Raw genomic sequence first — 24707 nt, 5'->3', positions numbered from 1 at the left:
TGAGGACTTAGTTTGGTTATGCTTCATTAGAAATACACAGAAACAGTCACAAGTGTGGGAAGAGATGATCAGTAAGTGAAATAAAAATAAAGATTTCTCATACAGGAGAGCAATGGAGAAGCAGCAGCTTGGTAAATAAAATGATTTATACAGAAAAGGAATTGCTTTATTAGCAAAACAAAAACCAAAATGCAAGTGGGGACTTTCACATGCAGCAAACATAAAAAATAAAATAAAAGGATAAGTTAAGCAAACAAAGACAAAATATGTTAGACAAAGGGTCAAAAAGTATTTATATGGCATTGCAGAAGTTTGCATTCTTGCAGTGATGCCTGGAATCTACACACCACTGAAGACAGCAAACATTGGAATCACTGAAGTGAGGAGGAGGAGGAGGCTGGCAGGTTTTGTTTGTGGCAACACTACATAGTTGGGTAGTAACAAGAGTTGTTTTGTTTTGTTTTTAACAAGTTCTAGATGGGATCAGGCTGCAATGGAGGCTTTTGTTTGAGCTTCTTTTTTTTATTATTTATTTATTTTACTCTGTAAATAATTAATGAACGTCAGTTATCAGACAAGACAGGCAATCAGGAACCATCACCAGAAAGCAGGAATAAAAATGTAAAAAAAAAATAAATAAATAAAGAAGTATTCTAAGAGAAAGAACTACTTAGTGGGAAGAAAATCAGCACAGGCAGTAATATGTGACTTACATCACAAGACCAAGGAATGTAACATGAAGTTATATGTATTACGTTACAAAAATGGAAAAAAAAAAGTAAAAAACAGGTGCAGTCTATACAGCTTTTAAAATCATTTTTACATGCTGGATAATATAAAACATTGATCTGAGGATATTAGTGAATGCTAAGAAACAGAAGATCAATAATCCATTCAATATAATATGCTCTCAAGGCCCTCACTCTTGCAAATTCTCTGCATCTGGAACTGCCACAGGCTTCAGGGAGGGTTATTTAAACAGAGGGACTGTAAGACTGAGTCCTCTGTTAATCAAAAAGTACTAGCTGAGAGATCCCATAAGCTGAGACACAAGTTGTGTACAATACAGCAAGGCAAAGACCAGTGCTGAACCTTGTTCAGCTCTGCCTCTGCCCATACAACTCTTATCCTGCTACACAATTTGTGCAATCAAATCCATCAGAAGCAAATGAAGTCCTGTGCAGCCTCTGAGTTTTATGCCATGGATCTGATCAAGAGACCACTGAAGATAACTGACAGATTTCCATGGATTTTAGATCAAGTGCTTTGTCTTGCAGTAATGACAAAGGAGACAAAAGATGATAAATGTGTCCATTTTTTTTTAACCTCAGGAAATTACTAGGAATTCATAAGAACTTGAAATTAAACAAACAAAAAACTCAACAAGACCACAATACTAATGAAAGCCATTATGGATTTTAGGCTCTAGCCTGTAAGAATCTTTGAATTCTAACTTACATTGTGCAAAAATATCCCTTTTTATTTAAAAAAATTGGGGGGTTGGAAAGAAACGGTGTTAAGCAAATAACATATTTTATAATCATAAATGTTTGCATAACATCTCCCAAGATGCTTTGTCTCTTGAATGGCTTTCCTACTGGTAATCTTAGTGAAAGCATATTCGCTACAAGTGCTGTAATTTTTAGAATCATAAAAAATACATCAGGGAAGAAAGCACATCACGATGTTTCATTTTCCACAGTAACAGCTTAGAAAAACAGGACCATTTTCCTCACCTTACTTACACAAGGAAGGCTGACTCATGAAAGTGAACAGAAGAGCTGAACTTTCATACTAATTATGTAATGAAACTTTCATACATAATTATGAAAGTTCTACACCTGTTCATTAAAAAAATTTAGAGTAATGAAAAGAAAAGTTAAAGAAGAGTAACAAAGGGATACTTCATTAACAAACATTTTGACAAAACACACACAAATGCTTCTCTCTATACATAGCGTGACCTTTGCTGTTATGGCCAGGAACTGCTGTTACACACTTCTGTCAGCAATGATGCTAAACTCCTGGGAGATACAAACACACACACGTGCACGCACACACACACACACGTATGTGCACATATGTATTTTACGAGGAATATGAAATAAAATGCGCTGCAGAGAAGTACTTACCAATGCAGGTTCGGCCATCTGAATGTAGGGCATACTTCTGATGACAACCACACACAGGACCAGTATCAGTGTCATCACAGGTGTGTTGGCAGCCTCCATTCCCATAGTTACAGGTTACTAGTTAAGCCCCAAATGAATGTGTATATATGTATATATAAATAAAATGACAATGAAACCAATTAGTCTGGAGAGCCTTTCAGAATACAGAAGAGCAGTAACAAACCGATACATAAGGCAACATAACATTCGTATTTGCAGTTATTTGCATTCTTTATTCTTTCTGAGCCACATTGTCTTAGCCATGCTCCTGCCTCATGCCTTACTTTTTCAATCCATGCAGTGAAGAAAAGGAAAGAAAGAAAAAAGAAGCATGTGCTACTTTTCCACCAGTCTATTTTTATTAGTAATTTTAGCATGAGTGGTCTGCCAATTTCATCTCTTCCTAACAGCTATATGCTTTTACGTACATATCTGTGATGTATGTGGCAGAAAGAAATGAGCAGTCTGCTAATACAAAGTCTATAAACAGCCTTTCTCTTTTCATTCTTCTTTACTTTCTAAGTAGAGGAAGCAGAGACCAAACAGCAAGAACAGAACCACATAAGACTTGAAATCTACTGTTTCAAGTAGTGGTCCTCCTAGAGTAGAAGAACGTTTAAAAATAAAGCAGGATTTTTTTTTCTTCTCTGAGACAAAAAATACAATGTTGATATGGCCCCACAGTGTACCGGCCTCTACTAGGGAGGAAGCATTGGAAAGGTTGCTTTTACTTACAAGCATACAGTGAAAAATCGCTTTTAGCAGTTAAAATGTTCTCTGTTAAAAAAAATACTAAATATACATTAAAGCAAACATTTTTCCTGACAGATACAGTTTTGAAGTTTACAAGAATTAATAGATTGATTTTTTTTGTCACTTGATGGATTTAATTTCTGACAAGCTAGTTTTTAAATACCAACCTGGTATACAATGGCTCTAATTTGCCCCCGTTCTGTTTGATCTTTTGCAGTCCCATAGCTTGATGCTGAACAAACCAGTTCTGAATTCAGTTTATTGTCTTTATATACAGATAATTTGGACTAGACTCTTTATGGATATATTTTTATTACCAGATACAGGGGAAATTCAATGTACGATTATTCAGTTATATCATACTTAGAAATTTCAGAGGACTTAGATATTTTGATATGTTAGAGTAATTTAAATACTGACTGCTATTAATCAGAATGAACTTCCTCACGTTGGCCTTCAGCAGAAATTTTCTCCTAGATAAGAGAGTTTATACAAGAGCCAGGGTAGCAAATTGCAATATACCGTAAAACTAAGATAATAGTTAACAGGATTTTAAAATTGGGGATCTAAATCTAAACTGTGATTCTACTTAATCCAACATAGCTGAACTCATAATTTCCCAGTGACCTCAGTAACTCTGCTTTAACACTAGCTTCTTAAAATGGAGTAGACTAGAATTTCTAGTAATAGTATCAGTAACTGAAATATCTCACATCTGCTGTGAGTGTCCCTGTGCCAAATAGTCATGCCACTCTCAGTAACCACTGAAGTATTTTGCATAAAATGGAACAATTCTAGCAAAAGAAATTGAGGGAGACCACCTCACCATATCCAGTAGAATTCCCATTAAATCTCCCGACAACACAGGAACCTCTAGTTTACGTGAACAGTCCCTGAAGTCTGGTAAAGGTCACAACAGAAATTGTCCCTCTCCTAAGTGAGTGTAGACCAGAGGCTACTCTGGGTGCAAGCATTCTTGGTTCTTGACATTGTACAACCTGAACAAAATCCCTGTGATGTTGAGAGATAATGAGAGAATAATCTCTTGGTGTAGTAAAAACAATCCCTAAGAAGATGGCCTGCCTGGATTCCTGCCTCTCCTTCCATGAATACTGGTATTTTAGCCAACTGAAAAGAATGGCGGTGAGAAAGATGGACAGCAGCTTGATTCATTTTTTTTTACTGGAGCCTGACAGCACACTAGGCTGCAAAATGGGAATTGTGGGTCCAGTCCCACCAGACAGAGGAGAGAATTAATTCAAATCATGACAATCCTATACTTTCAGAGAATTACATTAAAAAAGCCCTCCAAGCAGCAACCACCCTCAGGAATTTCTTCTCTTTCTCCTGTTTTATAACTAACCGTTGATTTATTTTTCTGAAAAAATACCTAAAGCAAACCATTCTACTTTGCATCAAATAGAAGCAACATTTTTTTTCAATACACAGTAACAAATAAGCTTTTATTTTTGATGCAAAACAAAAACTTAAAATTTTATGTCGATTCTTAATTCTTAAACTCCCACTTTCTCAATGCAGTCATGTTGAAAATCATTTTCCTGCTCAACACTATGCCTGTCCTCATTCACTTCTTTTTCTCCACTCTCTGATTTGCAATTATTTTTGGTGTGTCATTTTCTTGTGACTCCCTCTCTATATCACATGATGTGCAGAACAGTAACACTTTTTTGTTAATCTGGGGGTAGATGTAATACTGTTTTACAGCCTAACTGAAAGGTACAGGGACAGAGAATGTTTGAATCAGGTGGCTGCAGGCTGACTGCAAATGTAAGCTGTTCCTCTGGCTGGCTGTGTCTGGGATGTGATCAACCAGGGGCTGTAAGTGGTACAGAAGGCAGCCGCTTGCAATATTCACGGTAAAGGGTGCACACTGGCAGAGCTAATCCAGGGCAAGGTAATTTTCATTTATCTATGTTCCCCTCATTCTCAACCCTGCATGCCTCTTGGACTACTTGGAGATTCATTCAATGTTTCCATTCCTGTCGGACTGCAGTGCCATCACAAATTAACTTAAAGGTGCTGTTTATGCCAGATATTTAAATACATATATAACCAACAGTATTTTTATTAACTATTTTAAAGTGCAATCAGCAACAACGTGTACACTTCAGACAACTTGACAGCAATGCAGTCAAAAAACTAAAAACCTCCACTCAAGTCTAAAAACCTCCACTGGAAGAGATGAAAGTATCTTAACACAGTTGCTCTGATCCACATAACATAATGGACTTTTCCTTACTACATTTGTCTGATGCTGTTTATAGTACATCCTGCAGAATCACACACTTGTTTTATAGTTTCCTTGTATACTGAAGTTAGAGGAATACTGGTTCCTGCTCTACCCAATCAATGAACGTACAATTTAGGTCAGTTCCTTTTACTGTCTCTTACAAATATTTGTAAATCATGAAAAATACTTAAGAGCAAAGGGACATCCAGATTGACTCCATTTTTATCAGAAAGCATTAAAGCAAATTCATGAGAAAAAAGTGTTCTTTTAAAAATTATTTCTTACAAATTTGGACTCTACAGCTATGCAACAGATTATGTGTGTGTTCATTAAGTTTGTGGCATTGAAGAGGCAAACGAAAAAGGACAAAATGGTAAATTCTGACAGACACGGATTATCTTCAAACACTATAAATCAAGTTAAAAGGATGGAAAATACTTGGTAATGGTTTGTTTTGTTTTACCAAAAGAGAATATACACGTATCTGTTAGAATTCAGATACGCTGATCCCCACATTGCAGATTTAAAATCTGAATAACACCACTGCTTTTGACACTGCATCAGCATTCACATATATCTTAAGTGCAATCAAGATGCTGGACTTGTTCTCTTAGTATTTATGGCATGGTAATTAAAATATGTGATACAGATCGAGAGAGTTTTCTGAATATCTTATAGGCCAAATCTCGACATGGCTTTTCCATTTGTGGGGAAGCACTCTGTACATTTGGCTTAGAGAAGAGGAGGCTGAGGGGAGGCCTCATGGTGGCCCGCATCTTCCTCATGAGGGGAGCGGAGGGGCAGGTACTGAGCTCTGCTCTCTGTGGACAGTGACAGAACCCATGGGAATGACATGGAGCTGGGACAGGGGAGGATTGCGCTGAGTTTTAGGGAAAGGTTCTGCACCCAGAGGGCGGTCAGGCACTGGGACAGGCTTCCCAGGGCAGTGGTCACGGCATCGAGCCTGCCAGAGTTCACGAAGTGTTTGGACAATGTCTCAGACATGTCTCAGACATGGGGCCTGGTTTTGGGTTGGCCCTGTGTGGAGCCAGGAGTTGGACTTGATGATCATTGTGGGTCCCTTCCAACCCAGGATATTCTATGACTCTATGTTTCTATGAAAACTAGCACCAGATAGAGAAGGCTTTGCTCACGTCTGCTACTAACATGAGCAGAAACAACATATAAGCCCTTCAGAGACACACACCATTTATAAGAGATGGCTAACGCTGGTGGCCAAGTTACCGGTCTGTTCTCCCAACATTCTTTCTACTGTGAATGAAGAGCTATAGGGCATCCTGAGACAAAGCCAAGATACCAGTACTTCAGACTGCATTCAAACAAGATTTATTCTTTTCATTGACTATCATGCTCGGGCTCCTGAACTGGCCAGCCACCCTTCAGGGACTGCAGGCAGGTTGCATGGCATGATCTCCCAAACTATCCACCTGCCTCTGCGTAACAGCAGCATTTACTGTTTGGTTGAGCTGTGCTAAGCACTCCTGAGCTTTGCATTTGGGCCAGTGCTTACATCCATGGACTAGTCTTGAAATGACACTTTGATGATGAAAGACAATAAATTACTGTTTGGACGACAAATGCTATATTAAAGAAAAAAAGGAATTGTGATGCACATATTCCACTAAATAAAGGTATTGTCTACCTTCCATGTTAAAACACCTGGAAAACTGAAAATACTGGAATTCAACCCCACTCTACAGCCTAGATTCTAGAATTGAATTTCCAGTGCTTCTCTGAACTTTGGTATCATTCTTTTTCTGGTCTCTTCCATCTCTTCCATCTGTCATGCCCATGATAAGGAACATTTGGAAAATATATGGCCAAATATTGAATCTAGTATTTAGTACCAACTAGCCCCCAAAATTCACTAAGACAATGATCTCATCTTGTATATGTGTAGATATATACCATGGCTCAGATGTCACAAAATTTGCAGCAAATTTTGTTTTTTTGCAATAGACTACATGAAAACATGGCTTTCCCTGATAGATCAAACCAGTGTATTGCAATTCCAGATAAACTAAAACTTGCAATGTTTTTTAACTAAACTAGCCATTGAATATATAATTAATATATAATTTATATAAATACACGGACATCTCTATCTATGCGATAAAGCTATGAATGCAACACTGTTTGCACTACTTATTCGAGTATGGCCTTACATTTTTAACATTCTGAAGATCTGTGTACTGACAGCAAATAGCTGAAACTGTCAGCAGAAGCTGAAAAGCTGCCACTAGGCCTAGGTGGGAGGGCATTTTATTGCAAACATACTAGACAGGATTTTTGGAATTACTTAGCACTAGCCCTCCTGTTCACTTATTATAGGAGGGGGTAGGTAGAAATAGCTTTAGTTAGGTTTATCTAGTATTCTTCATTAAAAGACTCAGCTTTCACTTGATTATAACTCTGTCAGCATTATTTCTTTTAGGTTACGACTTGCATGAATGTGTATCTGCTTTAGGTTTCTTCATACTTCCTCAAGTTCCAGCAAAACTGATCCAGGTAACTAATAAAAAAATGCCTTGTTTTGTCCATATTTGGGGAAAAAAAATCTTCTCTTTATCAAAAAAACTATGCTATCATGATGCATAGGCGTTAAGATACGGATTTAGATAGTAGAGGTCATTTCCAATGTTTTTCCACTGTAATCTGGAACCAAATTCACCATGCCTAAGTCTCATCTTTATGCTGCCAGCGAGTACCCATGAAAATCACTGACAAAGCATATTCTTCTTCTAATGGCTTGTGAGCACAGAAGATGGTAGTTTACTACTGTTTTGGATCTAAAGGATGTAGCTTTGCTGAGAAATTATGTATGGTTCTGCCTGGTGCATTTCTAGACGCCCTTCTGACATCACTTCCAGCCTCAATGCTTCTGTATTTTCCCAGTAGCAACTGAGAAACTGCATGTTTAAAATTTACATTAAGAAAACACTAAGGTTGCAATATTAAGCATTCAAAAGCTAAAAAATACCAGACTTCTGGTGCACAGACATTGTATCATGATAACCATCCTTAATGACAAATGCAGACAACATTTCTGTCTTTTCAGTGCACAGGTGGGAAAGTCAGGTCTGTGGAAACAGCTGGAGAATCCTTGCCTCACTGCCAAGAGGGGATGGTCTTTTGATACAGTGAATACAGCCCTATAAAACTCTCAATTTCTGCCCTTGTAATGGAAATCCTACTTAGGGCTTGGCAAGCCACGTGGATCTCATCTATTACGGGTTTCTAGTATAATAATTATTTCTCCATGGCATTTGAGACAACAATGGGAGCCATTGGGAGCTTGGCTTTGACCATACTAAGTGCTATAAATGCAGAACAGGGTTCTGGGTTGTCTTGGTTTCAGCTAGGATAGAGTTAATTTTCCTCCTAGTAGCTAGTAGGGTGCTATGTTTTGGATTTAGGATGAGAATAATTTTGATAACACACTGATGTTTTAATTGTTGCAGAACAGTGTTTACATTAAGCCAATGACTTTTCAGCTTCTCGCTCTGTCCTGCCAGTGGGCAGGCTGGGGGTGCAGCAGGAGCTGGGAGGGGACAGACCCAGGACAGCTGACCCAAACTGGCCAAAGGGGTATTCCATACCATCTGATGTCATGCTGAACAATATATATATATAGGGGTGGCTGGCCGGGGGAGGGAGGCCGGCTGCTTGGGGATAGGCTGGGCATTGGTCAGTGGGTGGTAAGCAATTGCATTGTGCATCACTTGTTTTGTATACATTATTATTAGTAGTACTATTATCATTATTATTATTATTTTCTTTTCCTTTCTGTCCTAATAAACTGTCTCTATCTCAACCCACAGGCTTCATTTTCCTGATTCTCTCCCCCATCCCAGAGAGGGAGGGGGGAGGGTGAGCGAACGGCTGTGTGGTGCTTAGCTGCCGGACGGGTTAAACCACAACATGGGTGTTTCATGTTAATCACCTATCACTACTAAATGACTTTGACATTAACATCTTTACATCATTTTCCCATTTGTAAGATAGGCAACACAGTACTTTTTAACTTGACAAGAATGTTCTGAAAGTACATTAACAATGCCTATGGAGCACTCTTATTACTGTAATGAGCATCATGGGAAAATCCATGAGGAAACTTAAAATCTTATGTTCAGAATAGATTTTAAACACTGTGCAGCAAGCAAAGCATGACAATGAGTTATGAAGGAGAGGAAACTATTGAACGAAAGCCTATTTAATGAGCACTGACCATGACATACACTGAATGAAGCAGGACACCAATAGTGATTGCCTTATTAGTATGGAATGATATGACCATATGACGTGTGATCATGTAATTAGGATGTAATGACACAGTCATGTAATGCATGCATAAAACGCTGGGAGCCTTCCCTCCATTTTTTATGCTAATTTCTTTTAACATTTTTTTTTAAACTGAGAAACATATGCCACATTAGTAGTGGACTTGGGCCAATTCTGAAAATTTCTCTCAGTATTCTGATTCAGTGGCAAACTGACTGATAAAAATTCACCTATTGACACATTGGTTATCTGTCACCTCCTCACATAAAAAACAAACAAATAAACATGGAAGAAAGCTCTGGCAAACCCTGAAAGGCACAGTTTCATGGAAGGACCATTATAAACCAGAATACTTGAGAGGGACAGACAGTATATCAGACACTACCAGTCTGTATCCCTGTACACCAGGGGTATAGACCCAGTCCAGGCTGCCAAGGGGCAAGTGTCTCCTCTTCAGCTCTTCATCATAGCTGTATGCAATAATTGCAAAGTTTCAGCTCAGGATTTAAGTGAATTCCACTGAAATGCTTAGCTGTAAAAAGGGTTTTGTTTTTTTTTAATGTTAAGATTTTGTTTCAGTACTAAACCTTTATAAATAGTCTTCTGTAATCTCACAATTGTTGTCCCCAGCTATCTGGCTACAATTTTAGGTATCTTTGCATATGGAAGGGCTAGGAGTACAACTATTTTAAACAATACTCTGGAACATATTTGCAGAATATGCTGTGATTTTAGGGGTTGGTGTATTCTGCAGCAAGATCTGTGGCCTTGAAAAACTCCGTGTTCCTACATAGAGGCCTGGCAGCAAAAGTTCCTTATAAATCAAACTAACATTTGAACACCACAGGGCAATGAATAAATTCAAGTATTTTACTCTATTAAACTTTGAGGCATTTAGAAATATCTTTCTAGAAGAGGCCCTAATTCTCCTGTCACCATCTCACTATGAAAAAGGATAATGTAATTCTTAAGGAATGTACAAATTCGTGGAAACAAATAATAAACAGTATAAATAAACATCCCCTCCAACTTAACCAATGTGGCTGATCTTGCACTGCAATTAACAGCATGCAATGTTTGCTTCTAATAAACACTGGGAAAGAAAATGACCACAGAGGCATTTTTTTCTCTATGTTTTTTGCCATTGGCCTTGTGTAGCCTCGCAAGCATTGAGGAGCAATCAGGCTGTACAGTATCCTGTGGGACTTCTTGATGACATTCAAAGGTGATTCTTTTGAATTCATACTTAGGAACAAGTATTATCTAAGCATGTTTAAACAGTGGAGATCTCAGGTAGAAAAAAGCTGGAGTGGAAGAAAGGGTAGCACAAAAATACTGGTCCTATGCAAAGTACAAAATGTGTTTTATATCGTTTTATTGCACTTTTTTTTTTGTCTCTCACAAAGCTACCAGCTAGGAAAGGAAGCTATTGGAGTCAGATCTAACACTCACTGAAGCCATAAGAAAGACTCCCATGCACTTCAGAAGCTTTCAGATGAAGAAGTTATAGAGGGTCAATTATTTTAACCTATACAGAACAATTCTAGCTTCCAATTTTGTGGGCTGATGAACATCTTCAGTATCTCAGCTTCTAGAATACATCACTAATAGTACATACGATACATCTGAGTAATATCAATAAAAGTAGCCTGTATGCAGTGGAATCAGCAGTAGAGCAAACATTCCTATCCTATAAAAAAGAGGAATTAACATTGATAGTTTAATGGCTGTAACAGATTTATCATTAAATCTATTAGTAGATTTATCAATGCATCCATCATTGTGGACCTCCAAAAGCTAGAATCCTCTATGCTTTTGTTTGTTTGTTTTGCTTTACAAGGAAAATCTAGATTAAAATGATCTATCACTTTCTGCATTCACAGGAAGATACAAAAGTTGATAACATTTTGCTAACAGGCTCACTGCCAAAATTCTGTTGTTTGATCCCTCTTATCCAACCCCAAGTAAACCTTTGACAGAAAAAACACATTACTAAAATTACAAGTCACCTTTGGCCAAAACAAAGTTGATTTCTTGACTTCTGGAAAACAACAACAATGAAGAAAATACGACATTTGTGGGCATTTGAAATTTAATCTTTATCTACCTACATTTGCAGTCCTTCTGGTTTTTGGCAAGTTCAAAGCCAGGCCTACATTCACAGGCAACCCCACCTTTGGGTGTCTCCCGGCAGATGTGTGCACACCCATGATCTTTGTTCATACAGTTCATACCCTCTGTAAAAGAAAGAAAGAAGAATAGAAAATATTAGTACTGAAATAAAATTGCAAAATGATTATCATCAATTATAAGCATCCTGTCCTTCATTGTCATTGTAATTTTAATTTTGCATCTGGACCATGTTCCACAAGGCAAAAAAATGCAGCTGAAAAGGCATATACAATCAACAAAACAGTGTAATGAAGGTCAAAATAACCAATCCTATGATCAACTGCAGCTCTATTTCACACTTTACATGTTACAGTAATGTATATTTTGAGCATGGATTCACAAAGGGGAAGTCAAGCTTAACCAGCCTGATAAACTTATGCAATGAAATGACTTGTTTGGTAGATGAGGGGGGAGTGGCTGATATTGTCTACCTGGGCTTAGAAATGTAGAACCATAGAATATCCTGGGTTGGAAGGTACCCGACAAGGATCATCGAGTCCAACTCCTGGCTCTACACAGGACCAACCCAAAAACCAGACCCTATGTCTGATAGCATTGTCCAAACACTTCTTGAACTCTGGCAGGCTCAGTGCCATGACACTAACTTTTCACACTTATAAAATTTCAGAATCTATTTTCCAAATTCAAATATAAGTATTTGAAAAATGAAAAGATAATGGAAAATGCATGTAGGATTGGCTGTATTTGTTTATATCTTTATAAAAATTCTCATTTCAAAAGGAAAAGACAGACATGAGAAATTTGGCAGTATACTGAGGCTAGTGGTATATACCTTCCTTGGGGCATACACAGTGAGCATTGCTATAGAATATAGCGTGTTTTTCTGCATGTAGAAACCCATTACTTTTGATCTCCCTATTGAATCTCCATATTCTAATTTTTCATGAAAATATAATGGATTAAAAGGATAGTTCAGGATACTCCAGGAAGTTGTCTGTGCCACTGGTGATTATCAGAGTTCAATAACTAAGCTCACAGCTCAAAATCTGTGTTTCGGATGATGCATCCACCGAAGATTATATCTAAGCATTTTTGGTTGGATTTCTTTGCTCTTTGCTATACACGTCAGTTATCTCTGTCATCCACCATAAGTGCAGGCAATCTCCAACAAACCTACTACTCCTTTTCTCTTTGACTACATTAATTTCTTAATCATCTTAAGTCCAATTTTAGCTTTCTAAACTATAGAAGTGATTTAGATATTTAATGTGCCGGATGTTCTTAGAGGCTTTCATTACCACGTTAACTCAAATCCCACATATTCACAGAAATCTTGAACTCAGTCCTTGTGGGTCAGCATCTAGCATTCCTAGTGTGAAGGAAGGCTAGCTAAATTTGCATTACAAAGCCTTCCCAGACTTTCCGTTGGGTTTCTGACCTGGAAAGGAGAGATAAATTCTCTCAGAGTACACTGCCCGAGATTTCACAGTGTAATTCAGCTTACTACCATGAAAACAACATGTATTCCACAAAACGCTGGTGAATGCAGCATCACTGTAGACTCAGCAGATCATCTGTCACTTTGTACCATGGCTACTTCTACCTATTAAAGGCCAATTTCACAAAACAACTCCAATGGAAAATGTTCAAGCTAAACTGACAGTGATGATGTATTATAAATAAATGCGTTTTTCAAGGCTGTCGCAAGGTTTTTGCTTCCAAAGGTGGAAACAATCTCTGTGCTCCCTTTTCATTCTTAAAGAACTCACATGAACACATCTGCCACCTCCGGCATCTACATGCACAGCCTTTGTGTTTAGGCTGGTCTCACAATATCAAATCAAATACTTCAAACCTAGTACTGAGATTTTATGACAAACTTTTATGACAAACTCAGTATACAGAATAGTTTTTAATCAAACATAAATGAAAGGATTAGCATGTAAAACAGTTACTAATAAACTTTGTGTACAAAATTTGAAGAAGGAAATGTTCCAGAAAGTCAGATTGGCTCAGGTTGACAGAAGCTAACAGCTTCAGAAGTTATTTGCACTGCCTGACTTTACTTCAGAAAGGTTTATATTAGCAGAACAATGAAAAACACATCACCAGTAAGACTGGGTAGGTTAGATCTCCCCTATAAAAAAATCAGAATCTTAAAACTCAACATATGAAAATCAACTTCATAAACAAATTATTTCTCTCTAAGCTGTGTTAGCATGGATGAGTATAAAAACTTGTCAAAGCACAAAATTCTCTGCAAACTGTAGCCTGCACAAGAGATGCTATTGAAGATACAATACACACCATAATATACTATACTATACGCATGATACTGTACTATGCCATCCCATACATAAAAGCGAGGTATGAATGTTTTATATGGATGAACAGATATAAGAAACCTGGTGACAGCCTTTTTGAAAGTTTTGAGGCATTTTATAATCTCTTTCTCTCCACTGCTACCAACAAAGGATTTCAGACACAATGTATTTGACAAACTACATTCCTGCATACTACGCTATGTTCAGAAAAGGATCTGGGACAGATACCACATGCCCAATTGAGTCACACTGCTGAGGCAATGAGAAGAGAGGAAATAGATAGATGAAAGAAGATATTTAATGGCCCAGAAGTGTAATGAAGCAAGTGATTTTCAGTGTTTACTTACAGATACTGAATATCTGCCATTGTTAAAATCACTTGGGAAGCGAGAAATTGTACACTGCTAATAATATTGGGAAAAGCTACGATTAGAATTATTACATCTTGAAACTAAAGTGAAAGGCAAAGCAGGTTTTTATTCTAGTATTTGTGTGTATGACAAAATATTTCGGTTATTTTCTTACTCATTTCAGTTATTGTATTCATCAGGTAGTTGGAGCTGTACAAAAACTATTTCAGTTTAGCTGGAGAACACCATTAAAATCTCCTAAACCTGAGAATCATTATTTCAGAAAATTGAAGTTTTTATGGCGAAACATAACACCATTATTTTTTAGAGCAAGAACTCATCCGCAATGAAGCTTCTCATTTATATTTTAGTATTTTTCAAATCCCTAAGAACTAAATTAAAAAGAAATTCTGAACAAAATTTTGATTAGAACTTAAAAAACATTTATATGAAAATGCAGCAAGGAAATATTTTGGCTTGTTTAAAAAATATTGTCCTAAACAAATTCATGCTAATTTGCAAATAGTTTTAATTGTTCCAAATTTTAGATTTTCAGCAAATGCAGCATTTGGCCAGATGCCTTCTGCATCAATCTACATACACAAATGATTTATGAATCATTGTTGAGACATAAGATTTACCCTTTTTTGAAGAGCTGGCCCTTCAACCAATACTGAATCTTTTATGACATTGCATATAAATCAAACTAAAAAAAATAAAAATATGCTACTTTCCAAATGCTAGTTTATTTGCTATACAAATGCATGCAAGTGGGAGAGAAAAATGCTCCTAGAATTACTTTGCTAGATATTCCCTTTAGCAAGATATGGTCTAAAATGTCCAATTTAGTACAAATACATAAACACCTCTCATATTTTCCTATACTGGAACTGGGTAGATTGCACTGCTAGTAGTAGAACAGCTGGTCTCTTGACAGTACTTCATTGTGCTATCACAGAAGTAGTAAAATATCTGAGTTATCATTTCCCCTCACTATCACCTCCTGAGAAACAAAGTTTTGCCTTATTTTAGTTCATCTTCAGTAGCTACCTAATGTTCCCATACTTTTTACCTAGAGAGCCAAGCGTGTGAATAAAAGCATGGAAAAAGCATCTCAGTGCCTGCCTCAGTGTTCAGCATCCCTTGGCCTCACAAAAAAGGGCAACTGAAACAGGAGGTGGGGAACATGTGTCCAGACCCACTGGCACTGTCATATGCAGGGAGACAGGAAGCTCCTCTCCTGGGTGATGGGCAGTGCACAGCTACAGCAAAAATGCTGTGTTCCCTCTGGGGGTAAGTGGAACAATCAAGGAGGTCAAACAGCTTGATTTGTAGAGATGTGTGGAAAACTAGTCATTCAAGTAAAAAACATCATCGAGTAACTGAGTGGGATTCTATTTTTCATTTAAATGTGTTTGAAGCTTTTCTCTTCATCATCTTAAGCCCCGAGTCAGCAAAGAGACCCAAGCCCCAAGAGGATCACCCTGTGCGTCATGTTACTCCTTCCTAGAGCTGCCAAACAGGTCCAAAAAAGGGAGGGGAAATACCTATGGAATTATCCTGGCTCTTTTCCAAGACAGTACAGGATTATGTCTAGAGCACTTTTACCCCAGTATTTTGCACAGCCTGGACCAAGGAACAGACAATGGATCTTTCACCCTATCCTTAACCAAAATGTATTTGCAAAACTCTATCTTCTACTACACAGCTTTCATAGAATCATGAAATCACAGAATGGTTTGGGTTAGAAGGGACCTCAAAGACCACCTGGTTCCAACCCCCCTGCACACAAAGCCACATCTAACCTGACCTTGAACACTTCCACATATAGGGCATCCACAGTTTCTCTGGGCAGCCTGTTCCAGTGCCTCACCACATCCAGAGTAAAGAATTTCTTCCAAATATCTAAGATAAATCTACCATCTTTTAGTTTAAAGCCATTACTCCTTGTCCTATCACTACACTCCCAGACAAAGAGTCCCTCCCTCTCCAGCTTTCTTGTATCCTTTTAGGTACTAGAAGGCTGCAATGAGGTTTCTCTTCTCCAGGATGAACAACCTCAACTCTTTCAGCCTTTCTTCACAGACAGGCTTCTTTCAAGCCCTCTGATCATCCTCGTGGCCCTCCTCTGGACTTGTTCTAATATACTCATGTCCTTCTTGTGCTGGGAACTCCAGAGCTGAACACAGTGCTCCAGGTGGGGTCTCAGGAGGGCAGAGTAGAGGGGTAGAATCCCCTCCCTCGACCTGCTGGCCACACTGCTTTTGATGCAGCCCAGGATACGGTTGGCTTTCTGGGCTGCAAGTGCACATTGCTGGCTCATGTTGAGGTTCTCATCAACCAACACCCCCAGGTCCTTCTCCTCAGGGCTGCTCTCAGTGCATTTTCTGCCCAACCTTTATTTGTGCTTGGGACTGCCCTGATGCAGGTACAGAAATTGGCCTTGTTGAAATTCATGAGGTTTGCACAGGCCCAGCCCTGATCCCTCTGTCATCAGCTCTGCCATCCCTCTGGATGGCATCCCTTCCCTCCATCTTTGTGGTCCCCTCTCTCTCTCACTTCTGTTATTTTTGCACTAGTCTGTGTACAGCAGCTTCTAGAACTTGAGTGATTATAGATGAACTGAAAAAACATAGTTCCCAAATCAAGGGAAAGACTAAATGTTGAGAAAAGTCAGAACACCAAAAAATCTTTACTTGTCCTTGATACTATAATGTTTGAAGTTGAAAGGCTCTAGATTTTTCATGTTAATTGTTAATTAAAGCAATATCTTAATTTCATATACTGCTACTCAAGGTCATCTTTAGAGCCTAGCACAAAAACAGGTATGTGTTCTCTTTGGCAGTGCTGGCAGACAGTAAAACGAAGACTTTTCAAACAGAGTTATAAACATTCTCAGTAGATTCACCTCACAAAAGACAGCAAAACAGAATCCAATAGAAAATACACTATAAACAGGAAGAGAAATGCTACTTAAGAAAGAAGAACACTAATCTAATTGAACTAAAACCTCTCTTAGCATTTTAGATATGACTTGAAAAGCTCGCCTACTGCTTTCATGTTTTTTCTTCTGACTTTCAGTTACAAAAGATTGTTCATGGGAGAGTGGCAGACATTGTTATGTGACCTGCAATCCACAGTCATTTTGTTCCTGGCCTAGGAGAGATTTGGGTGTGAGTCTACTACATTAATACACTCTGCCATCTATTTATAACAAATCTCTTAATAGTACTGTTCTGCAAAACGTTCAGTCTGATACAATGACCTCTCCATTGTATTATGCTCTAAAAATGTTTTCAGCTCAGTGGCTCTGAAAGTGCTTGAATCAGGCTCACTGTGACAACTAATATGCTGATCAGCCTTTATTTTTCATTAACACTGCCTGTTCTCATCTTAATTAAGATATCTAGCCATTATTTTACTCTGTGGTTCATCATATATGCTCATATGACCTTCTCTGTTGTCACAATTTCACTTACTCTGTGTTTGCTTTGTTGCTGTTTTTTATATTTTCCAATCAACCATGCTAGTTCCAAACACAATCTGAAAATGAATACTTTGAATTGTGCCAATGATATAATACAGTACCACCTTTGAGGGTTATTGTCAGAGTATACATGGTCGAATGTGGTTAAAAAGTACAAGAAATCTAGAACTTAATCCATACAAATACACTGGCATACACATTAACATGTGCAGCATTGATACTCAATCCCCAAAACTACGTAATTGGAATCTCTTTTTTTGTGTGTGGGTATGTTAATTTTAGTACTAGGTACACATAAGAATAATTTATTACAGTTGCACCCTCATTTAATTAAAAAATGGATCTTATAAAAAGTCATTAAAAAGTTGTAGAAATTATTTACATAATTCATACATCATACATAATCTGTATGATTGTGTTCAATAGCTTCTAGAAAAGTTAAAAGACATTAAATATATTTATATGCTAGTCACTGAATTTCTGGACTCAGATAAGCCACACTGTTTTATTATTTATTGTTTTACATACTTTTTATGAACATGCTCTGCATGCAAAGTAAAGCAAAAATCTTTTTAACACAAACAATAAGAAATTGTTGTGGTCAGCTTCTTTCCATTAATCTTCATTATAGTGGATAATTACTTTTGCTTAGGCAGGGGATACATGTGGTGCTATGAAACTGCTACTAGTGATACTCATGAATTTCAGGTATAAATTAGAGAACTGCTCTTTGAATGACAGGATTCAATTGTAACAGAATCAGTTGTTGCAGTTCAACTGTATCAGTATGCATTATATATCACAGCAAAATAAAGTAATACATAGTATATTGTAATGATAATATAGTAAGAACCAGAATGTAACATGAACTGTAATCTTTTTAGATCAGCTGATTGTCACTTATAGTCATTCCCTCCATAACCACTGCCAGAAAGAGGGGAATACACCTTCAGCACCAGAGAAATGAAAGAATACAAGATACAAACATTCTCACTTTAGTTGTTTACTAAATTATTGAAATAGTGTAATTTTTTGTTGTTGTTGTTGCTGTTGTTTGCTTTCTTTCTAAAAAATCATGTGAGCAATGACAGCACTGCTACAATAAAACACACTGGGGAATGACCAAGAAACATAGAAGACTGACTCTCAGAGTTTCAGAGAGAAACTCTCAGAGTTTCAGAGAGAAACTCTCAGAGTTTCTGGTTTACTGTGTTCGGAATGGAGGCCAAAAAAAACACAGTAAGTTTCTGATGGAGACACGAACACGATGTTAGTGAAAGTGCAAGACAGATGTTTCAAGCCAAATGTTACTTCTGTGTGTAAATTTTGGTCATAAGTGCCGAAAGATGGTTGAATATCCAAAATAAGCATACAGTTAACTTTCCCACTGGCTTGTGGAAAGCAGATCCCCATCTATATCCTAATACACAAAGTATTCCTGCTTTGGCCTTTTAACTCAAGCATCTTGCTTGCTTCAGAGCAATGAAAATCAACATTTGGCTAACCACCCCAGGTACAGGCAACAAATGCATATGGTCTGATCTTGGTTCCATTAAAACCAAAGGATTGTTTTCCAGCTGCCTGGACCTGACCTTCACCTTCATGCTGCACACTTCCATCAAACCTTCTGGACATTTCTGGCTCACTAATAAGGACCTTGTTCTGGGAAGTGAAGAACATCTGGTGAGCTTGGCTACCCAGTGAGAGCTTGAGATGCTCTCATCTCAAAAAATAATACATCCTTACCTGAGGATAGGAAAAAACAAAACAAAACAAAAACAAACATACACAAACAAAACAACAAAAAGAAAACATACCAAGATTTTCTCTCTTTAGCAAGAAAAAAAAAAGGACAAAATAAATTTATCAGGGCAGCTACCCTTCCTCAGACGATGATAATGTCATGGGTAAAAAGCATCCATCTAGGAACAGACCACTGGAGGTAAGTGGGAAACATTGTATCAGGTATGCCAGAAATATAAAAACCTATTTCATGGTCTAATATTTTTCATTTTCTTAAGTGGATGAATGCAGGACTTTCTGCTTTCATTTGTGGAATAGGTTGCTTCTTCCTACCTAAAGCTTTAGGAAAATACCACTTTTAGTGACCACTATCTCACCTCTACAGGGGTTGAAAAGAAAACTAAACAAATATAGCAGGCAAACTGACACAAGGAAACAGAATTTTACCCTATTAAGTAGGTTGGCTAGATAAATTCTGGACATCATACAAGAAAACAGCTGCTACTATATAATACAAAATAAACAAGTTCAAGTTTGTTTAGCAATTGCATGTGTTTTCAGTTTGGATATAAAACATGCTTAGGGACACCATCTTCAGCAGACAGACTTGCAGTCTGATCTCTGACAAAATACTCTGAGTGTCAGCCGGAAAAACTGCATCTGTCATCCAGCCCTGAAGAGAAGTTTTGTCTGACGATTTAAAAATAGGCATGTGTCAGAAATACAACTTCATTCTGTCAGTAGTATACAGATAGATTTGTAATTCTGCAAAGGTACTGTAATTTCAGATAAGGAATAGAAAGATTAAACGAATGATGGGAGTGAACAAACCAAGTTTAATTTAGCAGAAAAATCATGCAAGTAGAGAAAGATAATAGATTTAAAAATTTCCAAAAAATGACAGCAATTCCAATGGGACTAAGAGAGAATGAGAATGACAGGCTGAAATCCAACCCAGGTTGGTTGAGACTGACTATTGTGATTGCGTGACGGCTTTTTGGTGGATCACATGAAGGGATTTTGGCAAACTCAGTCTTTCCCACATTGTAGATCTACAAACGCTAGTGCTCACTGTAGAGACCCTTTCCAACGGCCTTTGTGGGGAGGCTGAGTACAGTTACCTTCTCCCACAAAGAATGGGGTTTATTTCAAAGATTATTCAGCAAGATAGCACAGGGAACTTGAGCTGCTGCTGTTCTGGCAAAATCTGGCAAAATACCTACTTGGAGGAGAGGAGAGGAGAGGAGAGGAGAGGAGAGGAGAGGAGAGGAGAGGAGAGGAGAGGAGAGGAGAGGAGAGGAGAGGAGAGGAGAGGAGAGGAGAGGAGAGGAGAGGAGAGGAGAGGAGAGGAGAGGAGAGGAGGGGAGGGGAGGGGAGGGGAGGGGAGGGGAGGGGAGGGGAGGGGAGGGGAGGGGAGGGGAGGGGAGGGGAGGGGAGTCAACACTACTACAATCTGCTTTTAATTTTTCTTCATCTTTGAATAAGAATTCCTTAAGGACCAAAGCAAAGCAGAAGAAAAGGCTGGTTTTTGAGGAGATACTGCCACACAAAGCCCTCTGGCAGATGAAGGTAACCCTGAATGCAGGCAAGGCTATGCAGGAGGCATAGCTGAGGAATGCTCTTTCTCTGTTTGAGTCTTCACCACGGCTGTTGTATTTCTTGGTGCCTTGGTGGGAGCTACTAAACCACAAATGGCTCTCATGTCCCACCCCTCAGAGACGTGGTGCTACAGCAGAGCTAGCAAATGACAGCATCATTAAGGCTTAAATACCCTCAGATGGGTAGGAGTTTGGTAACCACAAAAAAGGCCCAAGTTGTCTCAAAAATTAGAAACTCCCAGGTTATTTTTGAAAATACTAGTCTTTGGGCCTTATAGCATACTGAAGATATGAAAACCTGGCTCATTGATTTCTATATGGTCTCTCTAAGTAGAAAAAATTCTATTTATAACATGGGAAGGTTGTAGAGCATTAGAACAGATAATGGCAAGACAGGTATTTTTTTCCTCCCTGTTCACAGGAAAACTCAGTTTTTCAACAAAAATACTCCACCTAATACTCACCATGTGAAACTTATCTAAAAGATGTTGTGAAGCTTTTAGTTTTCCAATAAAATGACTTACAATAGTCCCTGGAAGCAGATAATTTCCACAAATATAAATAAATCATTTAATTAAAAATACAGCTCTTCATTAGTGTTTCATGAGGAGATTTTGAACAAGGACTGATTAAAGTTTAAACAACTATTATCATCTATGTAAAGATAAGGTAAGAAATGGGATGATAGGAATAATAAAATGAAGTCTAAAATCCTCTGTGTTTTTTTTTTTTCCTTCTGAAATCTTCACAGTTGACATGAGACAACCTTGGTTTCCAGAAAGAAATCATTCTAATAAAATATTTCAAAAATAAAGATTTCAAGGGCACTTTTTCAAAACACATAGCATGTACTCAAATAGACAGACTAGCAGCAAATATTTCAACAACACTTCACTTTGCAGGAACTTCTTCACATCTGAAACTCTTCCTAGGGAAATTTAATAACTTCTTGCAACATCATGTAATAAAATATACAATGAATATGTGCTTAATCAGCACACTTGAAGGCAATATAGGGCACTTACCAAGTTTAATTTGAAACTCTGCTATTTAAGGAAGCTGTGAAGTAAATAATCCTCTCAAAGCAGAAGGATGAAACAGATTCTCATTCTTTATTCCTTTTAAACTTTAACTAAGATGCTTTTTTCCCCATGGAACCAGCTCATGACGAATGCCCCAGCTGTATGTAAGGTTTAGGTTAAAAATCCTAACTGGAAAAACGATCTCAGCCATTCTTATTCTGCACTGGGAATGTACTCACAACTCTCAAATTCTTTTTCATGGAAGAAGCCATCTCCTGTGCTCTTGGCCTTACAGGTACTACCTTTCTGAGGCATGATACATCCCCATACCAGACAGCATTTTCTGAAGACATTCCAAAGAAACCTAATATTAATTCTGCTATTTTAGTAAGATTATTTATTACCATGAACACAACATTTAAAGACACTTGTAAGTGTTTTGTGTTGATGGCTGGAAAAAAGCTGGATACATGCAATTATTTTTTACTATTTTTACATCACTAGAAAATACACTGTAGAACTAGTTAGCAAAATGATACATGATACTATATATAACTACATAAAATATTTTACTTATGCTACTATATATACCAGTATAAATATACTATTTTATATGTATTATGAACATTATACACATAATTACATATAACACTATACACACATATGCACATACACAATCTATTTAAACCTACAAATGTGTTGTGCAAAAAATGAAGACTGTCCACTTCTCTACAGGCAAATATAGAGAACAGACCAAACGATTATCTGTCATCAGGCCTACCATTTTTTTTAGGGTATGACCAAGATTCAAAGCTCAACCTGCTATTGATTTTGGTTCTTACAAAATGAAATGCTGACCACGATGACAAGAAATTCATAGACTTGTGTGCATGCCGAAAGGCTCACGTAGCACAAAGGCGGTCATATTTCTCGAAGATAAGGGATAAAGCTACTGAGTTAGCCTCCTGTTAAGTTTTTTGTAGATCAGTTCAGCTCTAGAAAGCCAAATGTGAAACAACATCCATATGTAGCTGTGCTATAGTCCCCAGAACTTCACAGTACCATCAACATTTTGACAGTAGAAAAACCCAATAGTCTTAGCTGTTCTCAAACAACCAAATAGCTGATGTCCACCACTATGGTGACTTTCAGAAAAAAGGGTCATTCACAGCTTATATACAATGCAGAACTTTAATTTTAACAGTGTTTTTGGAGCTATTCTTTATAGATGCAAACTTCAAGGTTTGTACAGCCCACTTCCACAAACCATCAGTGTTCAGGAAACAGTTTCTTTCTTGGAAAAGTCAAACTGGAAGGTGTATATCAGGTTGCCATATATAGCACCACAGAGTACAGAATGGATTTCAAAACTGTTTCCAATTTCAATGCATTCCCCCTTTTTTTTTCAATAAAAACATACATATATATATATATCACTGATGAGTGTCAAAGAAATAAAGTAATCTAAGTCAGAACTGTAGCAGAAGCAAGAAATAATAAAATTATACTATGTCTCAGAAATGCTATTGCTTCTGCAATTTTACACTAGCAAGACTGTCAATACCTGGGGACAATGGAACACTGAATATGAAAGGCAAAATATATGTTTGCAAACTGCCTTGTAGATGGACAATTAGATTTCCTACCAAAATGTTTCAAAATGTGAATAGTGGCTGGAGTAAAAGCTTAGCAATCTAGAGTACTGTCATAACTGGATTAATATTTAATCAGAGTGTTTGTCTCTTCTCCATTCATCTCTATCTCTTGATTATTTAGTGGGTCTGGTGCTAGAGCTCATAAATTTCAAAATTCTTTCAATTTTTTTTTCTCTTAATGATCAAAGAAATGTTTATGTATCCTTCCCATACTGTGTCTCTTTAAACCATTGGCTTTTTCAAGGTGTTTTTTTTTTTTTTTAAACACCATTATGTGATGTGCACAGAGAGGTAAATGATGTCAGAATCCTTTCTGCTCCAAACCAGTCTGTAAATCTTCAGAAAAGCAAAGTTCATGTGTGCATTTAAAAGGGGCACAATCTGTTTGTGCTTAAAAGAAAGTCCCCCTTTTTTTGTGTGTGCAGAATAACAATGCCAGAATGTGTTATTCCAAAGAACTGTTGCCATGGCGATGTCATCAATAACATCATTTTCTGCATCCTTGTCTTTTAAACACATAAGGAACGCAACAAGCATTGGTAAATGTTAAAAAAGAACAATTACCTTTTCTCTCTCAACAGCAGAGGAAGCCTTTTTTCACCTCATCAATAGAAAATTATGTAAAAAGGAATAATAAAGACTGTTACAAGAAGCACCAAGAAGCCTATTAGTGACAAAGGCCTTTTTTTTTTTCCTTTCCATGAATAATTACAGCTCTTCAAGAAGAAATCAGCCCAGACTAAGGACCCTTTGCAAGCTTTAGATGGTAAAACAAACATTTGACTATACAAGGATTTCCCTTTCATGTACCTTTCCAAGGAAAAACAACTAGAATCCAGAGTGAAATGGAAGAGAGAAAACCCAAAGGAACATCTGCTGCAATTAAATCCAAAGAACCCTACACATTCACCTAAAAAA

At 37.5% G+C, this 24707-nt stretch overlaps 1 protein-coding gene across 15 annotated transcripts in view; it reads right to left on the bottom strand.

Annotated features, from left to right (window-relative positions):
- SCUBE1 (signal peptide, CUB domain and EGF like domain containing 1) overlaps positions 1 to 24707 on the bottom strand; it is a 243929-nt gene that overhangs the window by 94134 nt on the left and 125088 nt on the right. For 14 of the 15 annotated variants that reach the window (XR_014578059.1, XM_083820003.1, XM_083820015.1 and 11 more), the window contains 2 exons: positions 11589 to 11714; positions 2133 to 2249 (listed from right to left, as the gene is read on the bottom strand). Coding sequence is in view for 14 of the 15 variants with exons in the window: in XM_083820003.1 (XP_083676129.1) it covers positions 2133 to 2249; positions 11589 to 11714 (243 nt within the window). In the remaining variant the exon portion in view is untranslated. The remainder of the gene's footprint in view (positions 1 to 2132; positions 2250 to 11588; positions 11715 to 24707) is intronic. The other variant, XM_083820007.1, reaches the window with a different exon arrangement.

This window comes from Anser anser (assembly GCF_964211835.1).
Source record: "Anser anser genome assembly, chromosome: 1".
Lineage (NCBI taxonomy): Eukaryota > Metazoa > Chordata > Aves > Anseriformes > Anatidae > Anser > Anser anser.
Note: the sequence above shows the minus strand (reverse complement) of the source record. Positions and strands in the feature narration are given on the sequence as shown.